The 26,564-nt window shown below is 40.5% G+C and overlaps 1 protein-coding gene across 1 annotated transcript in view; it reads left to right on the plus strand.

Moving 5' to 3' along the window:
• NSMAF (neutral sphingomyelinase activation associated factor) overlaps positions 1–26,564 on the plus strand; it is a 2,091,028-nt gene that overhangs the window by 1,696,677 nt on the left and 367,787 nt on the right. The window contains exon 25 of the mRNA XM_044065485.1: positions 10,853–10,920. Within this exon, the coding sequence (XP_043921420.1) occupies positions 10,853–10,920 (68 nt within the window). The remainder of the gene's footprint in view (positions 1–10,852; positions 10,921–26,564) is intronic.

Here is a 26,564-nt window from a genome sequence, read left to right on the forward strand (position 1 = left end):
GAATTTTGCACTGAATCAAAAATGATACTCAGTTTTTGTTAATGCTATCAGGGAGAGAGAGAGAGGATGTAGTTTGGGCAATACAATGACAAAGTGGATACCAGTAGGTTGTAAGTAGGTTATATTGGTATTTTTGCCTGTAGGGGACAAAATCATTTGTAGAAAATACCCTGTTCTTTCAAAAAAATGTATTCTATTCCCAAATTCAATTGTATATTATGGAGAGTCTCTTCTTACAATAATTGTCACTGTTCCTTTGTTTCATATGCATTAGCATTTACTTTTGTATTACTGTAAGCAAATGCTGCTGGGGGGGTGTACTAGAATTTCTTTGGGTTGTATTTTGTATACCCACTAGTACTGTGAGTATGAGTATGCAGGCAGAGACCTGTAGACTTCATATTAATCTGGAAAGGCAGCTAGTGAGGTCTTGTTTTGTATCTGTGACCAAAGCAACCTGTCTTGCAAATTTTACTCATTCAATTACTCAGGGAAGGGTAAAATATGCATTTTGTGTATTACTCTCTTTTCTTTAGGTGTGACACAAAAGAAGAAATGTGTCCACTGGCTATCAATGGAGAGGAATTGCACTGGTGACAAGATGGTGTGTGTGTGTGTGTGTGTGTGTGTGTGTGTGTGTGTGTGTGTGTGTGTGTGTGTGTGTGTGTGTGTGTGTGTGTGTGTGTGTACTTTGGGTACAGGTAACAAGAGCCTAAAGTCCCTACCAACCGCCACTTCCACATTTATGCCTCATATTTTTGTTCTGTTCCTCATAAAATCTGTGGTTTTTCTGGATATTTGTGGCAAATCAGTGAAGGACTGAATTCACTAAATAATGACAGGCATTTGAATTTCAGACTTCATATTCTCCAGAAAATAAATGGTAACACAAAACCTTTTATTCTAGCAATTTTCTAAGTTTATAACATCAGTATTTGAAATTTGTCCCTGTTTTTCGGGCTGTATTTCCCCATTATTGGCTTTGTCCAGTTTTTTTTTTTTTTTTTGTGTGCTAAGATGTTGAGAGCTATGGTGAGAAGTGAGAACTGAATTCACTAAATGATAGCCATTTAAGTTTCAGTCTTCCTATCTTTCAGGAAACTGCTGATCTGGCATAATGGTATGTTGCTCTGACTGTACTGCACAGGGTCCTGGGTTCAAGATTTGGCAATGAAACACATTGTGGTAACGCAACATTTTATTCTCGCAACTTACCAAAATTATACAAGCATTGTTTAAAATGTGTCCCTGGTTTTTGGGCTTTTGTCCCCCCAATACATTTTGTTTTTTTTCCAGATTTCTTGAGCTGCAAAGTTGAGAGATATAGTTGAGTGCTGAGTGGATTTTACAAGGAGCTGAGAGCTTCAGGGGAAGAGAATTTTAGTGTTGCTTATGCTGAGTCTGCTTGCATTGTTAATAGCATAACAGGTTAAGTACTTGTTTTTGATGCCGAAGGCTGTGAGTTCTACTCCCACAGTAAATGGGGTGGGTGTAACAAATCAAGGGTGTATCTACAGATACAACAGAAATGAGAAAATGTCATGCTCAAGGGCATTTGTGCCTCAGTGGAAAGAACAAAAAATATCATTAACCCAAATTCAGGAACAGAAAATCAGAATTATTATGTTCTGTGCTGCATTATAAGAAAAATATTTTTAAACAAGTATAGTACATTTTCCAGCATTCAAGATAAAATACATATTTTTCCACTGCAGACAGTGGAGAAGTAAGAGTGGCTAGTTAACAGCACCTGGATTACAATGATAGTTTTGATGCTTCAGGATGAATGCAGGAGAGGTTCTGTCAGTACCTGGTCTTGGACTAAAAATTGGAAGTCTTAAAACATGCAGTTCGTCTAGTTTATTTTGTTGTGCATTTACAGCTGTTGAGTTGGTCTAACACTAAGGCAAGCAAAAAAATGAAATTAAAAATAAGTTTGAGAAGCTGTGCAAGATGCCCATGGCTTACACTACTGTCATTCTATTTATATATATATATATATATATATATATATATATATATATATATATAAATGTGTGTGTGTGTAAGTAGACTTTTACGATGGAAATGTTCTGAATTGGGCAGTTTTGTCATTACTGGTTCATGCATTTTGTTTCATTGCCTACTGGAAAAATGTTCAAACAATACATTTAAAATGCGCTCCAAGTCTAACAAGTGTGCATTATACAGTGAATATAATTTAATAAATTAAGGAAGGCGTGTCAAAGAACACATGTATGTTTCTTGTTTTGTGTGCAAGGGGGCTATGATTTAAAAACAGCTCAAAGGTAATCTCTATCCACCACTGGCCAGATGCATTTTTTATTTGGATGTGGTGTGGGTTTCAATGCTGTTTCAATGAATGTGAGTTTGAAGGGCAGAGAAGTTTTAATGCGAAGTCTATTTTCATTGTGAGACAGTATTGCTTTGTTTAGCAGATGTCTATTAGAGTTTGTGCATTGTGCTATAAAATGGAAATATAAAATCCAAATAATCATTGTAGAATTAAAGCAGTATGCACATTAGTGTTTATGGTAAATGGGGCAAAATAGCCAGGTAATGGGACATTGAAATGGCTGCAGGGAGACTCTGGTGCCATATTTTGGTTATCTGTTCTTCAGTTTGCGTTTGAAAGCTGGTATCCCATAATTCCATTGGAGTGGTGGGGTTACATAATTATGTTTGCAGATTTTATGTTAATCAGCATACAGCTTTGTACCTATTTTTCATAGGCCTGGTCCAGATTTTTGATATTTCCAGGTTGAGAGGTATGGAGGGAAATTAGCAGTCAGAATGTAAAACAAATGTGGAACTGTCTTGCCTTCTTAAGTGGAAACAGCTCTGAGGCTTCACAGGAACAGCAGTCAGCTTTGAGCTTCACTTTTGGCAGATAAGTCCCAAAAGGAGAACCTTTTCACACAGAAATTGTTGCCATTTTAAGAAAATAAAAATATGTTCTAATTGCTGACTAAAAGCAGTATGAAATCTGGTATTTTTTTACAATATAGGAAGCTTCCTGTAAGAGATCACTATTTTTAGAACACATTATATTTGAGAGTACTGGGGGCTAATTTTTTGGTAAAAACATAATGCTTTTGTGAAGTTTTATTTATATGTGCAAGTTTTAAGCATTGGGAAGTGCTTTACAGGGCAGGAAACTTTTCTATGTTGAATGCCTGTGTGCACTTCATAACAACTTACCTTCAGTTCTTTCTGTCAATGCACTTCAGAAAAGGGACGTTTGAGTTCTGACCGGGATTTTGGTGTTCTGTATGTGCTTTTATTTTTGCAAGGGGACTGTGAGGGGAAATGTAAGTGTATATGCTGCTTGTGAACACTTATCTTAGTGCTGACTTACTTGCCAACTCTTTCCACAGGACTTACGTGCAGTCCGGCTTCTTCCTTGTGTACAGCATGGATACTCCAGTCTTGCTGGTTCTTCTCCCACTGTACCTAAAAAGACAAACGCAGCACAATAAATAGCCTTTGCCACAACTGTGGTCAAGACAGTGCCTCAGCCATTGGTGGGTGACACTGTAGTGGCTGATCATTGTTTCTCAGACCACTCACCTACAGCCTCAGGTTCCTCTAGTGTAGCCTCTTCAGCCACCATGGGCCAGGGGTCAGCCACATCCTCTGTGGTTGTTCCAGTATCTGATCTGGGCATGGGAGGACCATCTTGTTTGGGCCCTTGAGATACTCTGGAAGGTTTTTCTTGGGATGACTGGAAAAAGAGCACCCTTGCTGGGGAGAAGTGCTACCCCCTAGTCTATCTTTCTTCAGGGAGTTCCCTATAAAGAAAAAAAAGTTAGACATTGCTTATCAAAGGGCATGGAGTCTGCTCATAAAGATGATTTCCTTACCTTACCTTATCCAAGAGTTTTTTGCAGTCTGTTAATCCTGGAAATCAGAAATCCTTACAAGAGTGTAATCTCAATAAAGAAGTTACTGACAAAAATTTGTTAGAGGATTCTGACATTGACAGAGGTAGAGCTTCTTCTCATTGAGATTTCTAAAGCACAGTACTCCATTTCTTAGGAAAGATGGTCCTCTCCAGCTCCTTTAGAGGAGTTTTCCTTTTCTGAAACTATTTCCCTTTTGAATAATGTATTTGCTATGGGAACAAGTGGATGGCAGCTTTGGCATACACCCATCCTTGCTACTTTACCAACCTTGGAGGATGTGGAAAATACTTCCTGTAATAACCATGACTTTCAGAATTCAGTCCTCAAAAAGTTAGAATGTATAAAGTACCTCAAGCTAACAAATTTGCTTCTCATCCAGCAGGCATACTGACCTCTTCGCCACCACGAAACAGACATTTAGTCAATACTAACCCTTCTTCTATAGATAAAGAAGGTAATGTATTGGACACGTTAAGTAAAGGAATTCATATACAGAGTTCTTAATTACCAAGCATATATATGGAAGCTTATTCTTGGTTGTGTAGACTGTTTGAGGGAACATTCTATCACACTTCTTTCAGAAGGTAGCTTCTGTTTGAATCCTCTTATTTCTAATTGGTCTCAAGTATCTAAACATGACTTGAAGATTGTGTATGATTGTGCAGATACTGAATATGTAGCCACTGCTTCTGCTATAGTTCTGAAGAGATATTCATGGGTATGTAATCAAAAATTTGCTGATGAAGTAAATTGTGATAGTTTAGACTTTATTTTAGATAAGGAGAATTTATTTGTCCTTTCTGATTCTCAGGTCCTCAAACAATCTGATGAAAGAGGGAAATTAATTCAGGCCTGAAAGCAGATGCATTCGCATTCCTGTGATCAGGGACATTCGTTCATGGATATATTAATCATTTTCACTGATTTCCAAACTAATTCTGAAGATTCAGAAGGACTCTCCAGAAATTGTTGTGACGACTCCTTTTTGGCCAAGGCAACATTAGTTGGTTCTTCTTATGCAATTGGCCAAGGGAAATTACCACAAACCTCCTCACATGTAGGATCTACTCAACAAGACAAGGGGAGTTTGATACACCCCAGTCTGAAAAACATCAAGTAACTGCCTGGATGATTCAATTTTGAAACCTTTTAGGCATCCCTTTCATGAAGATCCAGTAGGTACTAAAGGAGGCAAGAAAGCCTAGTAATAGGAAATCCTACATTGGCGAGTGGAAGTATTTTTTTCCATTTGTTGCAGAACAAATAACCATGGCCCTTTCAGGGATTAGGTACCACTGGTTCTTAAATGTTTCTGAGTGTTACTTGACACTGGCCTTTCTTTTTCTTCTATCATGCTTCATATAGCAGGCATTTGAGTATATCTGCCCTTGGATCATCCCATTTCCTATCTGTTTTTGGTAAACAGGGTTTACATCTTAAGCCACCTAGAAGACAGGTGGCTTCTTTTTGGGATCTTAATTTAGTGATGAAAAAGTTAACTGTGTCTCCTTTTATTTATTTATTTATTTATTTCAGTTTGATTACCGGGGAAGTCCACTGGGCCAGTGGTGTGCCCATTTTCAGTGGAGGCCCGGGGAGAAAAGCTCCAATAAGCAATATGGTTACAAAGGTTACATAATGCAATGGAAATACATACAAACATGGTTACGAAGGTTACATAAAGTGTTACTAAATACATATATGAGGTCATGCAGTCAGGTAGAGGTGGATAGAATAACATTGAAATGCAGTTTTGACCTAGGTAGAACAGTTAGTAGGTATTTACATTCAGAACAGTAAGTTTAGACTCACTGGGCAATAAGCATCAGTGAATTACTTGATATTTACAATATATACAATACTTGGAGTTGAGAGAGAGAGATTGTTTAGTCTGAGAAAGTTAGCTAGATTAGTTAGGAGAATAGAAAAGAGGTAATAGTGTACAGAAGAGCAGGAGTATGGAAAGCTCAAAGGGTAAATTTGTGAGATTTTAAGTAGGGTGAAAGCAGGAACATTTACGTTTAGTGGATAGGTAAGAGAAAAGTACGGTTTTGAAGGTTTCAGGGTTAGGTGTGGTCCTGAGTAAAGGAGGGAGAGAGTTCCATTTTTTGCCTATAGTGAAGGAGAGAAGGAGTTGGCCTGCAAGGTGTTTGGGTTTGTGGACAGAGATTAAATTTTGGTGTTCAGATCTCAGAGATCTGGTTGGGATGTATGGGGGAAGGATGTTTGTTAAGACTGGGCATTTTTCTGGAAAGAATATTAGTTTGTGTGCGGTGGTTAGTTGGAGATAGTCAAGGAGGTTTGAGAGTTCGAGCCAGTTCAGAGATTGTAGGGTTAGGCAGTGGTGAGTGGAGGTTTTGGATTTAGTTGCGAATTTGGAGATTTTATTATAACAAGTTTCGAGGTGTTGGTAGAAGAAAGGTTAGTTAGTAGAGGGGCTCCATATAGTAGAGAGGGTAGGAGGTAGGTATTAGCGATAGTTTGCCTTGCGGAGTTGGAGAGAAAGTGGTTATTTCTATACAGCATGCCTAGGTTTTGATGGGTTTTCTTTGTTTTGTTGGATGTGGATATCAAATTTAAGGTGTTCATCTATGGTAATTCCGAGGAGTTTTGCAGAAGGGACCACTTCATTGGCAGAGTTGTTTTGGCTAAGGACTGTAAAAGCATTTTTGTCAAGGGAGAAATTTCTAGAGGGAGGAAAGAGAAGTATTTTGGATTTATTGGAGTTGAGAGAGAGATGGTTGTGGTGCATCCAGTTTTCGGTAGTGGAAAAAGCTGTTTGAGTTTTAGTCAGGAGTTCAGGTAGGTTGGAGGCGGTACAGACTAAGGTAGAGTCATCTGCGTATTGGATAACTGTTGTGTCAGGGATGACTGAGTGAAGGTTGTTAATGAAAATGTTGAAAAGCATGGGTCCGAGGATGGACCCCTGGGGAACACCGGTGGGTGTTGGCAAGAAGGAGGAAGTAGAGTTCTTCCATCTGACAGCTTGAGATCTGTCAGATAGGTAGCTGGAGAACCAGGAAAGGGTGTCAGGGGAGATGAAGGTTGGAGAGATGAAAGAGAAGATGCTTGTGGGAAATGGTATCAAAGGCTTTGGAAAGGTCTAGCAGTATTGTGGATACAAGTAATCCAGAGTCACGTGCTCGATTTACTGTGTCTAAGAAGGATAGTAAGGCGGTAGTGGTGCTGTGGCCAGGGCGGAAGCCATGCTGGGTAGGAGTTATGAGGTGATTCTGAGTTAAAAAAGGCATGAGTTGGTGATGGACACATTTTTCAAGTATTTTTGAAAGTGGAGAGAGAAGGGCAATTGGGCGGAAATTGGAGGTATTGTAGTTTTTGCCTCCTTTGTGGAGAGGTAGAATGAAGGCAGATCTCCAGAGTCTGGGTACATAAGATTCTTTTAAAGATCTGTTAATTAGGATGCTGATAGGGAGAGCAATACCATCAGCAGCAGATTTGAGGAAGGAGGAGGGTAAGTTGTCAGGGGCATTTGAGCAAGGCTTTAGTTTTGATAGGGGTCTTTTTATGAAAGTAGTTGGTACAGGTTTGAGTTGGAAATTAAGTGTACTGTTATTAGGGGTGTTGTGAGTAGAGGAGAGAGAGATGGATGGATTGTTGTTGGGAAAAGATTTGGTTAGAGTAGCTATGGATTCTGTAAAAAATGTGTTGAAGTGAGAGCTTAGTTCTGAGTCAGTTAAGCTAGGGTCAGGGCAGGGATTATTCCTAGATCCTGGGTGGAGTAAGGAATTTATACCTTTCCAGAATTGTTTTGGGTTCTTGTTATTGTTGGATTGAAGTTTGTTGTAGTAGTTTTTTTGTCAGAGGTTATTAGTTTCTTTACTTGGTTGCGGAGTTGGGTGTATTGAAGTAAGGTAGAGGGTATCTTATTTTTTTGGTATAGCTTCCAGGATTTGTTCCTGCAGTGCATGATTTGTTTAGTTTCCTTGGATAGCCAAGGAGCAGAATTAGTCTTGATTCGTTTGTTTCTTGGAGGGGCTTGGGAGTTGAGGGTTTTTAGGAAGATAGAGTTGAAATATTCTACTGCATTGTTAAAAGGGGAAGAGTATAAAGGATTTTGATTTTGATCTTACTCATAAGTCTGATCGAAGATTTATTACATGGAAGACGGTGCTTCTTATTGCTCTGACCTCTGCAGGAAGAGTATCTGAGTTGTAAGCTTTCATGTTGGGTGAACTCTATATGGTCTTCATAAAGAGAGTGTTACATTTAGAACAAATCCCTCACTTATGCCTAAAGGTGTTTCAGTGTTTACTTTGAATCAATCTATTAATCTCCCAGTGTTCTATCCAGATCCTCGTAACCAGGAAGAAATTATTCTGCATACTGTGGACATGCACTAGCAACTCAAGTACTATCTTAACAGAACTAAGTCCTTTTGAAAAGCAGACACACTATTTACTTATGGTGTGACAAGAAAGGACACTCAGTGTCAAAACAAACCATAGGTGTGGAATCTAGAAGAATTCTAGAGGCAACTTTATGGTCCTCTGTACATACTTTTCAAATCATTGCAAACTGGATTATTTTTCTAGGTCCGATGCTGGCCTTTCTAGGACAATTCTACAGGGGCTTCTGGACACTTATCTTTCTTTCTCCAAGGTTGGATAGACTTTGGTAATCAACCCAAACAGCAGAGGGCTACAGCATCAATGAGAATGATGAACATAGTACAGTTGTGCTAGTTGCACTAACCATAACACTAGATGTTCACATTCCTCACTGCTGCAGTAACCACACCCACCATCTATCTCTCTGCTTCTGTATACAGTTAGTTGTGGTATATAAATTGATTTGTTTCTGTTAATATTTTTAGAACTTAAGTGTTGATACTTTTAAGATATAGTATGGGGAATAGGGATTCTCTCCTGATATTTTTATATTGTCACCTTTCATTGCGCATTTGATAATTTATCGCGTTTCTCAACCATATGCCACTTTTCTATACGAGTCATCTGAATTTTTTGTATATGTAGGTGTGTGGATTTGAATCTGATGAACTCTGTGAGAGCTGTGATGAAAACACTTACTAAGTTAGATTCACTGCTTTATTCCACACCTGCCATTTGCACTTGTTAAACTGTTGTATGGATCCTACTGTTGTGTTGAACATATGGTAGCATACATTCTCAGTTTTTCCTGTAATGCAACAATTCATGTCCTCAGGTATGGTCTGATGAACTTTTTCCCAATGTAGTCGTCTGATTTAATATACGTGTTCCTACTATGTTTCCTTAAATAAAATTTGTTGCAGTCTACTTTCACAGTTGTTGGCAGTTTGTAGGAAATCAATAATTAAGAAATGTAAGGTATCAACAGTACCTACATTTCAGTACTGAGCAACTTTAGTATGTCACGGTGACTTATTAGCTCTTCACTTTCAGAGAAAGCTTCAGTTTGCCTGCCGAGTGAACTAAACTGAGCACCGGTCATTACAAAGATGAAAACTGGGATAATTTGTAACATGATAAACTACTGTATGTACTGATATATTGACTAACTGATTGGTGACATCACCTGCATCACTCATTATTGTTATCCAAGTTTCCCTATACCTGTATTTCTTTCGTGATGTATGCTACTGTTTTTTTTTGTTGTTCTTGTTTTGTTTCTTTAATAAATAAAGAGATTTAAAAATGTAGCTATAGACAAGGGTTTGTGTGTATTTGAATACTTGAAGTGATTAGTCATTCATATAATGCCTGTTTTAAGAGGGGCAGAATTTAATAAATTTGTAGTACCATGTAACAAGTCCTTTCAAACCCAAATTAGTTTTCTTATATATATATTTTTTTTACCTTGAGTTTGGTGTAATGCATCTTAATGGTTGATTTGTATATATTTTCTTATCCTCAGACTTGCTGTTTAACTAGAACTAGTTTTTTTACATCAAGTTAATCACTTCTTGCTGGTCACATTAAGATGCAAGACACTGTGTTTTTGTATGTTTCCTCAGTACACATTCATAGGTACATGCTTGCTTCCAGTTCCAATGCGCTTTACTTTATAGAGAAGAATGGTCTTCCTTGCTTTATCACATAAGCACAAGCAAATTAAAGAGACTGACCCCTTGGACTCCTGCTTATCAAGCAGGAAATTTAGACCTTAAGTGATTCGGTTCTATATGACTTTGTCGAATGGCTATTCAGCAGATAGCTATTCGTCCAACACCTGTTCCAAAGCTGTTCTTCATCAGACATTGAATTTTAAGTAGGGCAAACAAGCATTTGGCCAACCTAGTGATTGCAAAAAATAAATAAAATTTAAACCTGCCAAGGTGGGGGGACTATGCCCCCACACCCTCTAACTAAATATACCAACTCCGAGATCGCACTAAAGTGAGGACAAGGGCAAATTAGAGACAGTGGCCAATTGCTGGTTTGCCATAGTTAAAATTCACCATTCAATGAAGAGCAGCTTCGATGAATAGGTGTTTTATGAATGGCTATTCACTGAATAGCCATTCGATGAAATAATATAGACTCAAGTGATTCTAGGGTGGGAGGGAGGAGTAAGCACCACCAGATTCCTAGGTAGATAGGAACCAAGGAGTTTCCCTGTTTCATAGTAAACAAACTGTCATTTATTTGAAGTTACAGTGTATAACCTGTTTCACCCAAAGCTGAATAGTGACACAAAGAGGTGAGCTGTAGTCCCTTAAGCCGCATATTGCTTAAAACAGTCACTGGATGATTTCTAATACCTGCTGTTAAGTTTGTAACTTTAATGTCCGATTGCTTCAGCAAGACTTCTCTAACTTCAGTCTGAGTTGCTCTGTTGTGTCATCACTTCTTCATTGAATAGCGTTGTTGAGTATGTTGGTGGTGTTTATTTTACATGCTATGTACAAGAGCAAAGGTATACCTGAAATGTTACACAGGAAGTTAAAAAAACAGTATATTGACACAAACATTGTTTTTGTTTTTTAGCCTCTTTCATCTTGCTTGATGCTGCCTGGTGACACAACTGTTGTCTGTTCTTCGTGGGATAATCATATGTATGTGTTTTTTGTGGTAATTCTGTTTATAATGGACTTTAATCTTTGAAATGTAATTACATGTATGTACCTTATTTGTTAACAGAATAAAACTATGCAGGTAAAAGCTGGTTTAATAACAAATTCAAAAGCAGCAAGTAAAACAAAAGAACCAGCTAACACAACACTGAATAAAACACTTGTTTAATCTAAAAAATAAAAACAGTAAAAAATATGTAACACATGAGCACTTTCACACCAAAAGTACTTAATCAGATCTTCGATGTATGAGAGGTTCTCTTTTCAAAATGTCCATACTTATTATTTCCAGATAATATGTTCTTTTCTTTCTCTACCTATGAGCTTGAGAGCTAAAAAGACTTGAAGAATACACCAGCGCATAGATAATGGAGTCATACACAGCTTTGTCCATCAGAGGTCATAAGAGTATGTTCAAAGTAATGCCAGGCTGTTGCTAACATTAAGGTTTTCCAGTCATTCTGTACACCGTACATCTTTTGATGTTTAAGGTCATTTATCTGGTGTCCTAGCTTCCCTTTTCAGGGAGTTCTATAATTGTCTTCAGCAGGTCTTCTCCCCATCATACAAAAATGACACAAATGTTGTAGTTGTGTGTGTTTTTTTTTTTTTTTTATTGGGTAGTTTTCCATCTCATTGCCTGCTGACCATCAAACATCCTTGTAATGGTTGCCCATTCACTCTCCAGTGCTGGGGTGTCCCCAGATTCACTGGGGTCGGAACACTGCTGGAGTCTGTCATACAAGTACACATTGAAGTTACTTGTGTCCTTAACTGCTTCTTGTGCTCATAAGGCATTTTTATTTTGAATGCCATAACCCCTCTCTGATGGCGACCTGATTTGCATCACCACATCATGTCAAGGACCACCTTTACCCTTTTTTTTAAGAAACAAAAGCTTTTATTGGTAAAACATGTTTAACAAACTTGGTACAAACCTCATGCATACTGTACTATATCCTTCTGATGGTTCACCCTTCTTTTTTCTTGTCTATTCCTTCAGACGTCATGTTGAAACACCAAGCTCAACTCAATACCAGAAGTTACAATGGATCAATATAAAATATTCCTTTTTCTGGTTTTAGTAGTAATTCTTTATGTCTTTTATAACCTGTCCTTACTTCATCACTGGTGATGTGCAAGTACACTTGAGAAGTATCATTACTAACTACTGTCTTCACTGAGAGCCATTCCATTTTCCTCATCCATATTTCTACTACTCACCATAAATGTTTGTGTTTGTCTATGTGTATCCACTAACCTCATTCTGTCCATTATTTCCCCTGCACTCTTCCCAATTTAACTTTTGTAATGTTTTCTCCCTTATCTTCCACTTTAAGAACTTCCAATTCACTCTCTGTAAGGGATCTCATTAGTTTGAATATTTCCTACACGTATGGTCCTATTTGCATTTTCTATAGCCTCATTATCCCTTTTTTAGATACTATCCACACTAGAGACAGTAGGTCTCTTCTAATTATACTTCCTATCCTTGGTGCTGGTTGTCCTAGCAAGTAGTCCTCCCTGTGTTCCCGCCAGCTTGCTTCTATTATTTGCTTTACAAGAGTTGCCATATCTGCTTGACATCCTGACAGTTTCCAGCACCCTCAGAAAATATGTCTCCGGGAGCCCTCCTCTGAGTCTAGACTTCTGTTTTTAACTGGTTTCTCGATCGCCCTAACCCAAACTTCTATTTCATGTTTCCAGTACTGCCCCTTCATCTTCCAGCATCATCTCTTTCCACTTAGAGGAGGAGGAGTTGCTAGCTTGTAAGTAGTACAGTAATTCAAGTTGTGCTGCCATGAAATATTTCATACTTGGTATCTCCAGCCCCCCCCCCCCTCCTTATTTTTGAGAACCTATCAACACTTCCCAACCCATTTTGGACATCTGATCTTTCCATATGTATCTTGCAAGAATCTTTTTTCAGACATTACCAATCCTGTTTACTTGGAGAGTACATAAAAGCCTTCCCCAAATATAAAATAAGTGGAACCACAAACATTTTTATTGCTTGAATTCTTTGATCCACATCTGTCAGTAGAATCTCCCAACTCTTTAACACTGTTGTAGTCTTGGCAAGTAATTCTTCCAAGGTTTCCTTGGATGACGCTTTTGATTTTTTTTCCAGCCATACTCCTCTAAGTGTTTCATTCTGTCATGCTCCCTCAATAAATATGAAAAATCATGTACCATCTGAAAAGAGGAGCTATAGTTTATGCATATGGCTTTTGTCTTCTTTTCATTTGCATTAAAACCCATTATGACTGCATATTATCTCAGTATATTAAATAAGGCTTGTAAATCTCTATTTTAAATCTGTCGTCCACAGACAGCACGAACTTGTAGTGTTTTCCTCTTCCTGCCAACGCTTGATACCAGATTGTCTGATTTTTAATGCTAGGGACTCTAGATGTAGCTTGAATAGTAGTGAAGAAAGTGGGCACCCCTGTTTGGTTTCCCCACTGTAGTGGATACTCTGCAGTTACTTTACCATTAAGTTTAAATCTCGCTCTGGCTCCCACATATAAATTTTGATATAACTGTATAATTTCCAAAGGGCAGTCCATCCTAGCCATTGTATCCCACAGGTAATTCCAACTTATCCTGTCAAATGCTTTTTCTGTAACTTTCCCCATCATCATCAAGGATTCTTTTTTCTATTCTGTTTTTAGTTGAATCGTGTTCATAGGCATGATTTTATCAAATGCTTGCCTTCTTTTCATAAAGCCACACTGATCTTGGTTTATTATTCTGGGTAAGATTCTCACTAACCTATCAGCCATTACTAATGCAAAAGTTTTATAATCATGGTTTAAAATTGCTTTCGGTGTATATGGCTTTGAGAATAGAGCGTCTCTGCCTTCTTTGGGAATTAATGATATTACTGCTTCTTTCTAGGAGTTGGGCACACTCAAAACTAGATTAAATAATCCTGCCCATTTATGGATTAATGGATTCCCCCATCTCCCTCTATATTTCTGTTGGGAATTCATTCCATCCTTCTATCTATTGATTTCTCATTCATTTGCTCCTTCAGTTGTTCTCTTATTTCTTAGGCTGTTATAGGTTGAACTAACTCTTCCCTTCCCTTTCATCCTGTGTTAATTTCAGAACATTTAGGCTCCCCTAAAACCTTTCCAAGAGTGCATGCCAGCCTTCGTTATCTGAATTGGTACAGAGGTTTTTTGTAAAAATGTTGAAATGCTTTCGCAGTTTGTCCAGAGTCCTTCACTATTTTCCCATTTCTTGGATCTTTAATTTTTTATTATTTGTCTATCACCTCTTTGGTGCCTTAATTTATGTGCTAATATTTATCGTAACTGGGGGTATTTGTGAACTATTTTTGTCTCAGTGCTGCAGAGTGTCTCAGTATTTCTTCTTTTAAACATTCTTCCCATTTTCTGGTTAACTCTCGTAATCCTCTGTCCTCATCCTGTCCCACTCTTCCTTCTCTATCCTGTAATTATTTTATTCTTTCCAGCTTACTATTGTGTATTTTCAGTCTATCCTTCCATGTCACCAGCTCCAGTTCTTGTAATTTTTGCTTCAGTTTAGCTTTATTTTCTTCCCAGCTGATCACTGAGGTATCTTTGTGTAGTTTTACGGGTTTCCACCACTGGGAGTGAATATTATGCACCTGCTGCTTTCTTTTCAGTCCTTTCCACCAGCATGTTTCTGCCCACCAATGCCTTTCTAATGGGACATGGATGGGGCTTCTGGTATTTATTTCTACAAGGGAATGAACTGATATTATTCTCAGGTGGGTAAACATTTGTGAAATCAGATGTGCATGTTCTTCCAAAATATCAAATGTATCAAGCCTCAATAAATTTCCACCTCTACTTACTTGGTAAGTTTAGGACCTTTCTACTCCCATTAATTTCCCTGCATTCACCCACCCATAACTCTTGCACATCTGTTGTAAATATTTCCCTTCCAGGAATCATTCATTTTTCCTAGGCCCACCACTAATGTCTCTTTTATCTGTTATGTTATTCCAGTCCCCTTGCATTAGTAGCATTTCTTGCTTAAACTGTATTAGTTCTCTAGTTTTGTCTCTTATTTTCCCATCTTTGGGAGCATGTAGAAGTTGTCTATTGTTACTCTCTTCCTTCTTCGCTTTCCTCTTAGAAACAGAAATCAGACATGTTTATCTGATTTCTGCTGCTCTGTCTTGAGGTTTCAGCCCCTCTGAATTTAGTGTCAGTACTCTTGTGCCACTGTGTAATAGCCCATTCCCTGAAATTTTTTGAGAAATTTCTCTGGCTCTGTTTTTGTTATATGCATCTCCTGTAGCATTTAGCATGAGATTTGTACTTTTCACTGTTTTCCTTTGTCGACAAGGTCTTTGAAATTCCAGACTACAACAGTTAGTCTCGTCCCTCCTAGTTTTACTCACTCTCAGATTGTTATTCCTCTGATCCCTGCAAGTCTTCTCTCTCTCTGTCTATGCTTGGTTTTGTGTTCTTCCTTCACTCTCTTTTGAATTTCCTTTCGTCTAGTTATCCCTGTATCATACTTTATTTTTTTGTGCACCCAGTTTTTTTTAGCAAACCCTATAAGAACTGTGTACATTTTGAACGATCTACATCTCCTCTCTTTTTCCATACATGTCCCCTACTGTATACTCTTTGTTTGACTCATTTTATCCAATATGTGTGTGTGTATGCGTGTATGTGTGTGTGTATCTATACCTCTCTCTCGAGATAGATAGATATAGATAGATAGATATAGATAGATAAACACATATATACCTACATGACACATTCTTTAGGTGAGTACCTCTTTTACATCTAATCTCCCCTTCTACTTTTTTGCCCCTTTGTGACAAACCAATGCCTTTGGCTCATATCCTTCTGGAAGCACCTATAAGCAGGAATTTGCATTCGGGAGCGAGTATTAATTTAAGTCTTTGTCTTCCTTTCATCCCCTATATTAGGATACCCACCCCCATAGTAAACTCCAGGAGTAAATGTACCTTTCCCTGTGAGCATGTTTTCAGATCCTTCTTAACATTATTCAGTTGATCTGAGTCTTGTTTACCTCATAACCCTGTCTATTGCCTTCTTAATGATCATGACCTGAAAAGACAGGCAAACAACAAAAAACAAAACAAAAAGGCAGGGAGGGTTTAAAAGTTAAAACAATTATCTTTTAGCTTACACTGTTAAAAAACTTTTTGTCCATCAGTGCTTGCCCTGGTTTGTCTTATCTTTTAATCTGAATATAAACTTGCCAATAACAATCCTTTGGGCTTAGCTGTAAAGTCTCCCTCCACAAAATTTTGTCAATTATTAGTATACTCTAATGGGCAACTTTGGAGGAACTACATGACCTTAAAATGAAGTCCCCCCTCTTCATATTGAAGCAAGATGTTAGGGTATGTGCATCTCTGTTGAATTGTGTCACTGCTTCTGACTGACAAAATGAATACCGTACTCATTTGAATAATAGTCAAAAGTCACAAAAGAACAGCGTGTTTTGTTTTTCCTTTTCCCTTAGCCTTAGGCTTGTCCTTCTACAAATTCAGAGTCTGACTTACTGAGTTCTGTTATCTCTTCCTGTGTGTGCCCATCTTTAGATCTGACTGCATATTGCTCTGCTGCTTTTTGCTTGTTGTCCAGTTTTTGCAGAAACTTGGGAAATGATTTCAATGGCCATCTTTTTGTTCTTTTTTTTTTCCTATCTTTTTACTTCCGTCCTCCTTCCTCCTACCTTCTCGCGTTGCTCCTTTACCTTCCTGTATTTCTGTTCTCCCTCCCTGACCTGTATTGGATCCCAGAAGGTCTAGACCCCCTGAGGGACGAAGACTGAACATGGCTGGGTTCAATAGTTTAAACCTACAGTCAAGCTGTCAGCATTCTTTGAAAAGGGGAACTGATTTATTTCTTTTCATTCTAGTCCCCAGGAAGAAATCCTATTCCACAAAGACATGCTGGTTTCCAGATACCAAGTGTTTTCCTCGTATCTACAGGAGACTCAGTCGCCTTTCCTTCAATAGGTAGTTGTGGCATTTGAGCACTCTGTGGCAAGGAAATTTCTTATGGATCTAGTGGAAGAGTAAACTCTATGTGTCTTGTCAATCTGGATTTCTTCCTTTGCAAGGCACAGATCAGTCACATATTGCTGGCAGTCTTTACCTTCAAACCCTTCTGCCGTATTTATGAGTCTGAGATTTTCTCAGCTCTCCCTATCCTCAGTCTCCATGAGTTTCCCCTCAAGACCTTTGACTTGCTTCTAATACTGTGAGTCTCTTTTGTGTTTCCTTCCCTCCCATTTTCTGGATTTCATGGTTGTCAGAATGGCTGGTGAGTGCTGTTTCCACTTTCATCTTTTTGTCATCCCTTTTGATGTAGTCACATAGGGAATTGCTGATCATCACTACTTCAGAGTTGAAATTGTCAATTTTCACTCCAATCTCTGTGAGACTTTTTCTCGAAGGAGCTGACTCCTGGACCGCTGCCATGCTTCTTTGTTGGGCTGATACACTTCTGGTCCTTAGGAGGGTTGCAGATATACGTATTTTGCTCTTTTATGATTTTGTTCTTCCCTTTCATTCACTAGTGAGTAGTATTTAGCAGTAGCAGTCCCTTCTTACTATTTGCCTGTTTGCCTCAACCCTTCTTTAGCACTTTTCTGCATGCCTAGGAGGAGCTATTCTCCAGATTGACTTTCACACACAGTGCTATACAGTAAGTCCCAACTATACCCTTTCGCTTATACATGTGTACTCCTCCATATATGCTGACAGGGATGATGGTCCTTGCATAGGTGAATACACCCACATACTGTCTGCACCAGCTCTACTGTCCCAGGTCTGTCAGGTGATTTTGGAGCTTCCAGACTCTGAAGGTAAAACTTCTGCCCTTTCCCTTTTAGGAACTTCCTCCCAGATGTCTCGTCATTCCATCAAGTATAGTTATGCTGCAGCAGATGCTTCTTCTAGGGCTCCTGCTTTTGGGTCAGTAATGCAGATATATTCTTGGCTTTGGCTTCAGCCTTTGCCTGATGATATTAAGGCTAAATTGATTGATGCCCTTCTAGTTAATAAACCTTTGTTTGGCCAAGCTGCTGCTGACATTAGTCCCTTAGGATAAGTGCAAGACTTTACAGGAACTTAAACATGTGTTTGTTTACCTTCTTTTTGCTTTCCGACTACCAAGTTGAAGATGCCTTCAGATAAGTACCCCATTGGGGATCCTCTTTTCTTGCTTTAATGAATGTCAGATAAAGTTAATAAATGTCTTGCCTGTGGAAAACAGATTCTCTGTGCCTCCCTTAACCCGCATACCATACGCCGTAGAGCTAAGATTTTGTATAAACATTTTGGAGTCTGGCCTAAGTTCGTCGGTATGGCGTCTTCTGGTCTCCCGGCTTTGGATATACCTAGGAAGCGCAAAGACAAGGACCGCGACAGGTCTAGGGTTAAATCTGCTGATGACGCACTGGTGAAATTGGTTGTCAGCCCAGCAGTAGTCAGTGAGGCGTTTTCGCAGCCCCTGCAGTCCGCAGGTCTACCGAGACCTTTACTGAGTCCTCCATGCCACAGTCTGCTATTTCGTCTTCAGACCCTCTGCCTTTCGCCACCTCAGATGGGTCCAGAACCGCTATGCAGGCACCGGCTTCTGACGCCTCTTCTCTTTGACATGAGACCAGAGCCAGGCCATACTTCTGCAGTTGCTAGGCCTCCTGACTCCCTCCGGATTGCTAGCAAACCTTCCAGCCACAAACCTTCTCACAGGCAGGCATCGGCCTCCCCTCCTGTGCCTCAGTCCCAGTTGGTAAAGATGGCTGGTGATCTTCTTTCACTGATTAGGGGCTCGCATCCTCCCCCTTCTAACAGGGCTAGAGAATTGTCTCCTGATGTTTTGTCCGTCTCAGATTCTGAGGTTTCCAGTGTTTCTGCTGGTGAAGAAGGAAATTCTCAACTTTTTTCTGGCTTTGAGGATACTGATGCTGAGGACTCTATCCCTTCTGCCTCCCCTCCAGAAGATTTTTCCATTGGGGATACTTTGCATACTCTTAGGGAGCACTTTAAATGGGAATGTCAGGATTTTCCCCAGTCTAAGAAGAGAATCAGGGAATTTTTGGATTTGCCAAAGCATAAGCCTCTGGCTATACCTCCAGTTTTGGAAGTTGTGGCTGATGTCTTCATGGAAAATTCTTTAACTCCTAATTCTGTCCCTCCTGCCCCCAGAAAACCTGATAGGTATTACAGGGTTCCTGATTCTCATCAATTCCTTTTTAAAAACCCTACTGCTGATCCCAAGATTATTTCTCAAGGACCCAAGGATGTTAAGGCAGCTATTGCTAAAAACCTGTTCCTTCTGATAAGGAGTCTAGGGCCTTGGACAGGTGGGGTAAAAAGTCTATACCTCTGCAACCCTTGCCATTAGATCTGTGAATTGCCTTTTTCACATGCTTAAGTATCAGCAACATACTTTGGAGACTATTAAGGCTAAACTTGGGGATATTCCTTCCATGTCGAGAACAAAGATTTACAAGACTTACTGAATTCTGCCACGCGGTGGTACAGCAGTAGCGTTGTTGCCTTACAGCAAGAGGTTCTCCTGTTCGATTCTCGGCTGGAGTGCCTTCTATGTAGAGTCTGCATGTCCTCCCCGCGGTCGAGTGGCCTTCGGAAGACATGCGTGAATGGGCGTGCCTTCGCTGAAGGTTGGGCGTTGGGCTGGCAACTCGGCACCATAAAAATCTACTGCCAATCATTAGTTGACCGGAGTTCTGCTGTGGCGATCCCTAATCGGGGAAAAGCCGAAGAGACAAACAACAACAACTGAATTCTGCCACTCTAGTTAATAAGCATTCATTACATTGTGGCTTTGACACTTTGGAGGCTTCCTGCAGAGCAGCAGCCACTGGTTCCGTTATTAGAAGGCATGCTTGGCTCAGGGAGCAGCCTCTTTCTGAACCTGTTAAATCTAAATTGCTGGATTTTCCTTTGCCCAAGGACAATCTTTTTCGTAATAAGGCTGAGGAGGTACTGAATAAGTTGGAGGATAAGGCAAAATCTATGCAAGCTGTTAAAGATTTTTTTCAGGTTCAGCCTCCTCGGTTCAGTAGGCATTACCCTTCCAAGAATTGGTCATTCCCTGATCCTGGCAAGTAGGGTCACTCTAGGCCTAGGGGGTTTCAGTTCTTCCAGAGGATAGGCTTCTGCCTCTCAAAGAGCTAAACAGTGGCATTCTTCTTTGGCTAAATCTGGGAGTTCTAAGTCAGCTTCCCAAAGCAAGCATTCTCAATGACTCCGGCCTTCTTGTGCCTACCTCTGCGGGCCCTGTGTTTCCTTTGGGGGGATGGTTAGCCAGTTTTGCAGAGGTATGGTCTACCATCACAGACAACAAATGGGTGCTCAATGTTGTAAATTAAGGTTACAAGTTTTATTTTCACACCTTCCCTGTTCTGAAAGCGTACCCAGACATACCCAGAGCTCTCAGGGCAGAGGTAGAAAATCACATTTCTTCTCTACTGACCATGGGGGCTATAGAGCCAGTTCCTGCAAATCTGGCAGGCCTAGGTTTTTATTCAAGACCTTTCCTGGTACCCAAAAAAGGGGGCACCTGGCACCCTATTTTGGATCTGTGTATTCTAAACAGTTTTCTGGTGATTCCCAAGTTCAAGATGCTCACTCTTCAACAGTTACTACCCATGCTGAGCAAGGATTCATGGCTGGTAACTTTGGATCTCAAGGAGGCTTATCTGCACATCCCAATAAGGGAAAGTTGCAGGCAGTTCCTTCACTTCAAGGCTGGGGAGCAACACTTTCAGTTCTCTGCACTGCCCTTTGGCTTATCTACTGCTCCCAGAATTTTTACAAAGTGCCTGGCTCCAGCCATTGCTTTTTGCAGGCAGAGAAGCATCCAAATTTATCCTTATCTGGACGACTGTCTCATTCAAGCAAACTCCCAGAACAACTAGAAAAGGAAATGGACTTCGTGAAGAGCATTCTCACCTCTTTGGGTTACACTCTCAACGAAAGGAAGTCAAAGTTGGTTCCTGCAAGGGAGATTGTTTTCCTGGAAGCTAGTCTGAATGCAGCCACCCAGATGGTATTCCTCCCTCAAGAGAAGCAAGAAGATCTTTCAGCTTACTTCACTTGGCAAGCATGACCCAGCTCTCTGCAAGGCAATTCCTGTAAGTACTGGGGTTCATGGCTTCATGTATTCTGATGATCCCATATGCAAGGCTGCATATGAGAAAAGTTCAGTGGTACCTCAAGAATCTTTGGTGTCAACACACACAGGACTTAGACTTGATTCTTTCCTTAATTCCCTGTCTACAAATGGAGTTCCTCTGGTGGGCGACAGCTGGTTCTCAGAACAAGGGTCTGCCTTTCCGCCCACCACCTGCCAGCTAGACTCTCACCACAGATGCCTCAGATTATGCATGGGGGGCTCATCTGGAAGGCAGGGGCATACAGGGGACTTGGAGCACCCAGCAGATTCATCTGCACATAAACTTAAAGGAATTGATGGCAGTGCAGTAGGCCTTGCTGGCTTTCAAGGGCCTACTCTACTCTGGGACTCTGCTGATTAAGACAAACAATACCACAGTCATGTGGTACGTCTACAAGCAGGGGGGGACTCACTCTTATCCCTTGTGCAGACAAAGCATGAGACTGTTGTCATTCGCAGCTTCCATGGGCATACATCTAATAGCTCTGTATCTTCCAGGGAGGCTAAATTCCTTGGCGGATCATTTGAGCAGACATGTTCTGGATCCTCACGAGTGGCAACTGAACAAAGTAATTTTCAATCGTATCTCTCAGCATTGGGGCACTCTTCTCCTCTCACACCAGTCATCTCCTTTCAACCTTCTGCACTAGGGAGTTTCACAACAAAGCTTGGAAAGTGGACGCACTGTCCTTCCCATGGGCACAACTCTCAATTTATGCATTCCCTACTCTGCCTCTTCTTCCCAGAGTGCTGATAATGATAAGGGACGAAAAACCCAAGGCTATTTTTATAGCACCAGATTGGCCAAGGCAACTTTGGTATCCCCTTCTTCACAGCCTTTCCCAGGCTCAGCCTTGGCATCTTCCCCTGGTACCAGATCTGTTGGTTCAGGAGGGAGGAAAGTTTCTTCATCCTCAACTTCAAACTCTGTATTTCACTGCCTGGTTAATTCTTTAAATCTTTCCCAACAGGTGGTGGAAGTTCTTCATGAGGCCAGGAGGCCTAGCACCAGAAAATCCTATGCAGATAAATGGAAAAGATTTTGCTCTTGGATGCAGGCTAAAGGAGAAGAGTCTTCTCATCCTTCTCTTTCCCTCATTCCTGATTACCTAGCAGGCTTGCTTAATGGTGGACTTTCCTTTTCTTCCATCAGAATTCATGCTTCAGCAATTTCTGCTCATTGCTTTTTTGAGTAACCCATTTTTTCTCACCCCTTATTGAAGCAGTTCCTGAGGGGAGGTTGCAATCTTAGACCTCCCAGAAGAGCTCCTACTCCTACTTGGGATCTAAATTTTGCCCTGGAAAAGTTTACTGTACCTCCCTTTGAGCCAGCTGCCTCTGCAGATTTGATGTTTCTCTCCTGGAAAACTGATTTTTTTTTTTTTTGCTATTACTTCAGCCAGAAGAGTTTCGGAGCTACAAGCCTTAATAGCAGTAGAACCTTTCATTTGTGTTCATTCCGATTGGGTTTCTCTGAGAACTACCCTTCCTTTATGCCCAAGGTGGTTTCCAGTCTGAACACCTGCCTACCTTTTGCAATAATCCCCAAAATAAAGGGGAAAGGATTCTGCACTCCCTTGATGTACACAGACAGCTGAGATTTTACTTAAACAGGACTAAATCCTTTCGAAAATCTGAACAGTTGTTGGTTAGTTTTGCTCCTGGGGCTCAAGGTAAAGCTATTTCGAAACAAACCATCTCCAAATGGATTGCTCATTGTATACACTTTTGTTACCTGCAGCATGGTAAGGTTCCCCCTCAGGGTATTAGGACCCATTCTACTAGAGCAAACTCTACCTCTGCAGCTTTTCTAAGAGGTGTGCCTACTAAGGACATTCTAGAAGCAGCTACTTGGTCTTCTGTCCATACTTTCACAAAGCATTACAATCTACCTTTGTTTTCTAAATCCAGGGCTGGTTTTGCCTCTGCAGTTTTGCAGGGCCTTCTTACCAACCCTATGTCTGTGATTCATCCTCCCCCTTTGTCTTTTTCCTGGGCTTTGGGAATCAACCCATATGTTAGGACTGCAACAGTGAAACACGAAGAACATAGTACAGTTGTGTACACTTGCCATAAATGTAGATGTTAGAGTGTATTCACTGTTGCAGTCCTAGTTTCCCACCCTCCATTCCCCCCCTTTTCCTAAGGCACAGACTACTTATTTTTTGAATGGCATGTTTCCAGGGTGTTTCCCTCCTGGGTTAGCCTTCTTTTGGGGGTTTCTGACAGTTAAGGCAAGAAAAACTGAGGAAATGGCGTCGGCTGCCTCCCTTTATACCTGATGTTCTGACATCAGTTTTACAACCGACGGCAGCCAACGTCATATACCAAAGACTCTGGTATTTGGGCCGGCTGAGGGCTACCGGAAGCCGGACAACCCATATGTTAGGACTGCAACAGTGAATATCTACATTTATGATAAGTGTACACAAGTGTACTTTCTCCTTCTACCTTGTCTTGAAGCAACATCAGTGCTGGATTCAGCAGTTGTCTCTAAATCCAGGGCTCACTTTTCATCCCCCTCTTTCCTCTCAGGAGCTGTTCACAGATGCTTCAGATGGGGGTTGTGGAGCAGCATTTGGCTCCCTAAAGGTGCAGGGTGCTTGGCCGTCTCATCAACAGAATAAGCACATCAGTGTCAAAGAGATGACAGCTCTTTGCTTGGCTGTTCAGGCTTTTCATCCTCTCTTCTCTCCAGGACCTCTCAAGGTGTTTACAGACAATACCACAGTGATGTGTGTAAACAAACTGTGGGGGGGGGATAAGATCTTATCTTCTTTGTCAGTTGGAACTCCAGGTGTGGGAACTTGCTGTCCATTATGGAGTGACTCTTCAGACAGTTTACATTCCCTCAGGTCAATGGCAGACACTCTGAGCAGGTACTTAACACAATCCCATGAATGGATAGTTCACAGGGATGTGTTTCTGGACATCGTCAGAAAGTGGGGTACTCCTCAAATAGATCTTTTTGCCTCCCCTTTGAACAGACTTCCTCTTTTTTGTGCCAGAGTCCCCGGTCTTCTGGTTTGGAAGGTGGACACCCTATATTTTTCTTGGAAAGGGATGTTTCTTTACACTTTCCCTCCCCTTCCGCTCATTCCAAAAGTCCTGTTCAGAATTCAACAGGATGCTTCCAAAATCTTACTGTTGACTCCCTTTTGGCTGAGACAGCATTGGTTCCCTCTTCTTCAGCATTTAGCCAAGGGTAATCATCACAAGTTATCTCACTGGGTGGACCTACTCACACAAGACAAGGGATCTCTCATCCATCCTCACTTGTTCACTCTTCATCTTGACACTATGGGTGATGGGATTTTGATTCCACATAGACACTTTTTTCTGAGAATATGCTTAGGGTCCTGCGATCCTGTGGATCACGAAGTCCAATACTAAGTAATCCTACTTATCCAAATGGAAGAGGTTTTCGATTTGGTGTCTTTCTCGTAACCTGAATCCACTTTCAGTGGATGTTCCTTTGGTTCTGTCTTATCTGTGTGTGAATTTCTCAGTGCTGGTTTGGCTTTTTATTCTTTTAAGGCCCACTTATCAGCTGTGTCTCCTTGTCTGCCTTTATCTCTTCCTTAGCTTTTAGATTTGAAGGTAAACGATTTCTTAAAGGTGTTCTTTGCATTAGACCTCCCGGGAACTTGTTACTCCTCCCTGAGATCTTCATTTTGTTTTGGAAAAATTGACTCAGGCTCTTTTTGAGCCTGCAGCTTATTCTTCCTTGCAACATTGCTCTTGGAAGACTGTTCTTTTGTTAGCCCTTACTTCTGCCAGGCGGGTGTCTGAGCTTCAAGCCCTTATTATTTGTCCTCCTTTTTTGGTGTTTCATAAGGACAGGGTGTCCTTGTGTACTAATCCTCCTTTCATGCCCCAGGTGGTAAATGAGTTGTCCCTTACTCAGTCTATTAATTTCCCACTTTTTTCCCTTCTCCACAATCTGCCAGTGAGAAGGTGCTGCACACTTTGAGTATGTATAGACAACTCAGATTTTATTTGGATAAGACAAGACTATTGGGAAATATGATCAGCACTTTGTTTTCTTTCATCGTAGGTCCTTAGGATTGGTTGTGTCCAAGCAGACTATTTCTTCTTGGATCTCTAAAGCTATTTCTTTTTGTTTTACCTTTCATGGTAAGAGCCTTCCTTATTCTGTTAAGGCTCATTCTGCTAGAGCTGTGGCCTCTTCTGGTGCTTTTTTAAGGGTTTGGATACTAACTCTATTCTTGAGGCAGCTACCTGGACTTCTGTTCATACATTTACCAAGCACTACAAGTTTGATGGAATTTCTGGATGTAGAGCTGTTTTATTAGGGCCATCCTTCATGGCTTTCTAGAGGGCTCTGCTGGTCCCTCCTCCTCCCTCTGTTCTTCCTGAGATTTGGCTCTCTCCCTAGAGTAATGAATACTGCAACAGTGAAATGGAAGGACATAATACAGTTGTGTAAAATGTTACCATAATGGTAGATATCCTTCTCTTCACTGTTGTAGTATTCATTCCCTTCCTCCACCCCCTGGTCCATTTCTCTTCTGGCTGTACTGATTACCTTTCTATTCATTAGATAGGCTTTCCTTCTGGGGCTCTCAGTTCTGAGGATGGTACGCCCAGATGTCACCTTTATGCCCTGTGCTATGCAAGGAGCATATGTGTGATGTACGGTGTACCTTAAAGCAACCTAAAGGCTTTGGTATACTGGCTAGGGATCCCAAATGTAATGCATACTACAACAGTGTAGAGAAGGGTATCAACAGTTATGGTAAGATTTTACATAACTGTACTTTCTCATGATAACCCTGACAATAATCAACATGAGAAAGATAGAGTGGTATCTGAAACCTCTTTGGTCTTGACATCAACACTGTTTATCTTTTCAAATCCCAGTGCTGGGATTTGTCAAAAGAGACAACCTTTGATGGAGACAACAGATATCCTTAAATCCAGGTCTCCCCTTCTCCAAACAGTCAGTTACCTCAGATGCTTTGGACTTTGCTTGGGGAGCCATTTCAGGAGGTATAGAAGTTTTCAGACAGTGTGAGACATCAAGAACAGATACAAGTACATAAATATCAAACAGATGCTTGCACTGATCAAGGCACTCAACTCTGAACAATCTTTGGTCTCCAGTACCTTTTCAAGTGGTTACAGACAACACCACAGTCATGTGGTACATCAACAAGCAAGGTCCTTTACAGACTAGCCATATTAGTTTGGGATAGAGCTTCACAGCACAGTCTCACTCTACATGTATCTTACATTCCATTAGAGCAAAACTGTGTGATAGACAAGCTGAGCAGGATCAGGGCAGACCTCACAAATTGAAACTAGATCAGGTGTTCTTGCAAGATTTACTTATCTGTGGGGAGTTCAAGTAGATTTCTTTGCATTTTGTCTGAACAATCAACTGGCAATATTCTGTTCCAGATCTCC

This window comes from Protopterus annectens, chromosome 3.part0 (assembly GCF_019279795.1).
Source record: "Protopterus annectens isolate FY-2018-M chromosome 3.part0, PAN1.0, whole genome shotgun sequence".
Lineage (NCBI taxonomy): Eukaryota > Metazoa > Chordata > Ceratodontiformes > Protopteridae > Protopterus > Protopterus annectens.